At 50.7% G+C, this 5,000-nt stretch overlaps 1 protein-coding gene across 2 annotated transcripts in view; it reads left to right on the top strand.

The window, feature by feature from the left end:
* The window catches only part of LOC113802251 (uncharacterized), a 25,097-nt gene that overhangs the window by 2,943 nt on the left and 17,154 nt on the right, over nucleotides 1-5,000 (top strand). For both annotated transcript variants that reach the window (XM_070125788.1, XM_070125787.1), the window contains exons 2-3: nucleotides 1,438-1,872; nucleotides 3,905-4,110. In XM_070125788.1, coding sequence (XP_069981889.1) covers nucleotides 4,008-4,110 — 103 coding nt within the window. In that variant the 5' untranslated portion in view covers nucleotides 1,438-1,872; nucleotides 3,905-4,007. The remainder of the gene's footprint in view (nucleotides 1-1,437; nucleotides 1,873-3,904; nucleotides 4,111-5,000) is intronic.

The following is a 5,000-nucleotide window of genomic DNA, read 5'->3' as shown; positions in this document are numbered from 1 at the left end:
GGTCGAGAGAAAGAGAGAGAGGGAGGCAGAAAAGAGGGAGATGGAGGGAGTTAGAGAGAGCGAGAGATTTCTTTTCTTTTCTTTGCGAAGATCTTGTGTCGTTAGGTATTCGTTCTTAAAATATTCGTTATTTTTCTGTTTCTCTTTCTCTCAGTCTTTTACTCTCTCTTTCTTAAAGTTCAGATGTGGTTAGGTCACGTGAATGTTAGATTATTTTTTTTTATTCAAGTTATGGTAAAGTAAGGTGTATTTTTTAATGTATTGACTTAGACATATATTGCTACATCTTTCCTTCTTCCTCTCCCCCGTTTTTTTGTTTTTTTTTATTCAAGTTATGGTAAAGTAAGGTGTATTTTTTTAATGTATTGACTTAGACATATATTGCTACATCTTTCCTTCTTCCTCTCCCCCGTTTTTCTTCGAAACTGTGGTCGCAATTTGACCTTTGACCTCTTCTCGCATCACATCTACGTTAACCCGGCACCATACACGAGTCACAATGAATGAAAACCCACAAGACAAACCGGTTTATGAGGAGAAACGAGTCAACAATTTGAGAAAACCAACAGGGATTCCTTTACCGTTTCTCGTTGGCTTGCCTCACAGCCGTTTTCTGTCCCCTTCCCTCACTGTCAGTCCCGTCCCCTCACTCTCATCCTCCTCCATCCGCTGGCTCATCAGTCGTGAGGGAGATTCATCACTCGAGTCACCACTCGCTCGCTCGCCTTCTCTCAAACGATTCATCACTTACTCGCTCGCTCGCCTTCCCTCATACGATTCGTCACTCGTTCACTCGCTCGCCTTCCCTCATACGATTCACCACTCGCTCGCTCGCTCGCCTTCCCTCATACGATTCACCATTCGCTCGCTCGCTCGCCTTCCCTCATACGATTCACCACTCGTTCGCCTTCTCTCACACAATTCACCACTCACTCGTTCACTCACTCGCTCGCCTTCTCTCATACGATTCGTCACTCACTCGTTCGCCTTCTCTCACACGATTCCCCACTCACTCGTTCACTCGTTCGCTCGCCTTCCCTCACACGATTCCCCCACTCGCTCTCTCAGCTTTCACCTCGCGACTCGCTCTCTTCCGTCAACTCATTCTGATTCGCCCTTCACTCGCTCTCTATCTTCCTCTCCGTCTTCTATCTTCTTCTCCTTTTTTCTCCCTGTCCCTCTTCTCTCCCTCTTTCTTCTCTCTCTCTCTCTTTCTTCTCTCTCTCTCTCTCTTTCTTCTCTCTCTCTCTCTCTCTCTCTCTCTCTCTCTCTCTCTCTCTCTCTCTCTCTCTCTCTCTCTCTCTCTTTCTCTCTCTCTCTCTCTCTCTCTCTCTCTCTTTCTCGCTTCCAACACTTCCAACGACACACACACTCCCTTCCCACTCCTTCCCTCTCGTCCCCTTGGCCCCGCGACTCACCCTTCGTCCCCTCCTTCAGGATAAGGCACAAGCCGAAGACCCGAGAGCGGCGGGACGTCCTGTGGTCCCGCGAGTCCCCCGGAGGCAGGACGAGACGAGTCCTACGAAGACGTGTGGTCGGCGGCGTCGGCGGGAGTCGAAGACGAGGAGGAAGAGGAATAGGGGGAGGCGGAGGAGAAGCAGGAGGAGGAGGAGGAGGAGGAAGACCAGGTGAAAGTGGAGGAGGAGGAGGAGGAGGAGGAGAAGGAGGAGGAGACGACGAGGAGAAACGACGGATACGAGACGGAGAGGACGAGAGACGACGAGTTCCGGTGACCGGGAGACGACGAGTGGCAGGAGCCCTTCGGAGACAGCGACCGGAAGCAGCGGAAGAAGGGAAGCAACGACTGAAGAGAAAGAGAGTGAGAGAGAAAGGCGCCGACGAATCAGGAGACGAGAGGAGAGCCGAGGAAAGGTGAGACTCATCCATCATAGTAGTTTGTGAAAAAAAAATAGATAAGAATTGTAAATAAATAAAATAAATAAATAAATAAATAAGAATAGTTCACTCTTCTTCTTTTTGGCAAATGTTTATCTTGACATTCGTAAACAGACATTCTTTATTTGTCTAATATTCACCGATAATTTGTGATTTAGATCATTAAGGTTTTGCTTCAACAGTTTCGTGGGTAATGTCCTTAATTGCAGTCAATTAATGTTCAATGTTCGAATTACATACTTGTCATAAACTTTTAGGATTGTAGATATCTAAAACTGATATGATAGGGATGGTAATAACATAACAGAATATCAGTTATTATCATTTCTATTATCACTATTATTACTATTATTGTTGTTATTGGTATTATTATTATTATTGCTATTGTTATTGTTATAATAATAATTATTATTATTATAGTTGTTATTATTATTATTATTATTATTATTATAACTGTTATTATTATTATTATTAATGGTGTTCTTATTTTCTTATTATCATTATTCATATTACTTCTACTACTTCTACTAATACTACGACTCCTGCTATCATTCCTTTTACATTTCGGATTCCGTCGTTTCTCCGAAGTGTTCAGAAATGCCAGCCTTTTCTCTCGCCGAAACACCAGCGGAGCCAAACTGGTCGAACACCCGAACGACTCGGGTAGTTGTCGCATTACTGTGGTGTTGCAGACAGACGCGTTTTTATAAGCTAATGGATTTGTTCCCGTTGGTGCTCTGGACGCATCTCCGCGGCATCTCCGAGCGGGCGTCCTGCGTCGCCGCGCCTCCTGCGACGAATCCCCCCTTGTTTCTGAGGGGAATAGATGATGACCTGGCTTTTATTCCATGGTGGCCTTCGCAGCTTCACAAAATTGGAAGATAAGTTTTCCATGCCACGGCACTGCGCCTGGCGTCAACGGGGCTGGCGGACGCGCGATGCTCCCGTGGCGCCAAGCGGGCGGTCCTCGGACCTGGCGCCGTGCCAGCCGGGCCACGGAAAGCTCGCAGCCCCACGCCGCCGCAGCTGGAAAAAAGGAATGCACACAATTCCTCGCCTGAGAAGGAGGCAATAAAATTTAGGGAGTGCGTGTCGCGCGAACGGCCGGGGTTAAAGACGATGGCTGTGTCTGGGTCAGCGTGTGACGAGAGGGAGGGCGGCGAAGGGAGGGGGGAAGGGAACGAATGGGAGGAGTAGCAGGTGGGAGGAGAGGAGGAGGGAGGGAGGGAGGGGAGAAGGAGGAGGAAAGGGGAGGAGGAAGAGGAGGGGCGGGGGAGATATGTATGGGAGTGAGCAGGAGAGGAGAGGGACCGGAAGGACTGATGATAGTTACGTAGGAACTAGATGAGAAGGGAGGAAAGCTGGAAATGTAAGGTTAGGGGTAAGTGCTGCTCGCTGGGAAGAAACGGCTCGAAAAAGGCAAAGGCAGGTAGCCTTCCCGCGTCATGGTGGGTCTCGTCTGGTCGTCGTTCCAGCGGCAGTGCCTCGGAAGCGGATAGTTTATACATTTTATAGGGCATGGGAGTTATGCTAGGAAATATTAGGACATGTGGGCGAACAAATGATGATAGGGCACGTCGGATAAACACGTGTCTTGTGTGTGCTTCCCTTAGGCCCCCGCTCAAAAAAACTGAAGATTTGTAAGTGATAAAGTGTCTGTCAGAGTCTAAAGCACGAAGGAGGGCCGTGGCATACATATTAAAAGCCTCTGGCACGGGGCGGCGGCGTCTAGACGGTGGCTGCTGGGATTTCGAAACGCGAGATCGACAGGCTCTTAAAGATAGCGTCCGGAGGCCGTGCCGGGGCGCCCTCACTCCACCGGCGGCCGCGGGGATGTTTTACTTGGCGCGGGTGTTGCGTCGCCGTGGCAGAAAATTACGATCGGGGACATCTTCCTGCTCGGACTCGTCCTCCGCTTCCTGTGCGCGGTTCTTTTCAGGAAGCAATTATACCCTGCGGAAGCCCGACTGTTTTTACCAAACCGCGCGCCGTCCTTGTCTTCCCTCAGCGGCGGCGGTGACACGGGCGACGACGGCGGCAGGAAGGGCGGCAAGAAGAAGAAGCGGCGACAGGAGCGAGACAAAAGCCAGCAAGTCCTCGTGTCACAGCTGATGATCCCGAGCGTGCAGGAGTCCAACGCAGGCGTGTACAAGTGCGTGGCCAAGTCCGTCGTGGGAGAGGACTCGTCCCAGGCCACGATCCGGGTGGTGCCACGTAAGTCCTCCCGATTTGCTTTTGTTTCCGCCTTGGCTGTCGTCACCTTCCACCCTCAGCTTCCATTTTTTTTTTCTTTCTTTTTTTTTCTTTTTTTTTCGTTCCCCGCCCTCCTCCTCATGTCTCGGGGACGTGGAGTGTTTCTCCTTGGGGCGCGACCTGGCCCGTTTTCCTTTTCAAGTTCCAGTTTTACAGTGTCCGTTTCTCCCTCGAAGGCGCGCCGTGATGCTATGTCCACTCCCCCACCCCCCTACCCCACTCCACTCTTCACACCCTCACCTCCAATTCGAACTTCTCTCACCCCCCCCCTCCCCCTCCATTCCCTCTCCACTCTTTACCTCCAACTCGAACCTGAACCCTTTCTCTCTCTCTCTCTCTCTCTCTCTCTCTCTCTCTCTCTCTCTCTCTCTCTCTCTCTCTCTCTCTCTCTCTCTCTCTCTCTCTCTCTCTCTCTCCCTCTCTCTCTCTCCCTCTCTTTCTCCCCCTCTCTCTCCCCCTCTCTCCCCCCCTCTCTCCCCCTCTCTCCCCCCCCTCTCTCCCCCTCTCTCCCCCGTCTCTCCCCCTCTCTCCCTCTCTCTCTCCCTCTCTCTCTCCCTCTCTCTCTCCCTCCCTCTCTCCCCTCCCTCTCTCTCTCTCTCTCTCTCTCTCTCTCTCTGTATCTCTCTCACTCTCTCAACGTCTCTCACTCTCTCTCTCTTTCTCACTCTCTCACTTTTTCTCTCTCTCCCTCCCTCCCTCTCTCTCTCTCTCTATCTCCCTCTCTCTCTCTCACTCTTTCTCTCTCTCTCTCTCTCTCTCTCTCTCTCTCTCTCTCTCTCTCTCTCTCTCTCTCTCCCTCTCTCCCTCTCTCCCTCTCTCCCTCTCTCTCTATCTCTCTCTCTCTCTCTCTC

Source organism: Penaeus vannamei, chromosome 9 (genome assembly GCF_042767895.1).
Source record: "Penaeus vannamei isolate JL-2024 chromosome 9, ASM4276789v1, whole genome shotgun sequence".
Taxonomy (NCBI): domain Eukaryota; kingdom Metazoa; phylum Arthropoda; class Malacostraca; order Decapoda; family Penaeidae; genus Penaeus; species Penaeus vannamei.
This window is presented reverse-complemented; position numbering and strand designations above follow the sequence as displayed.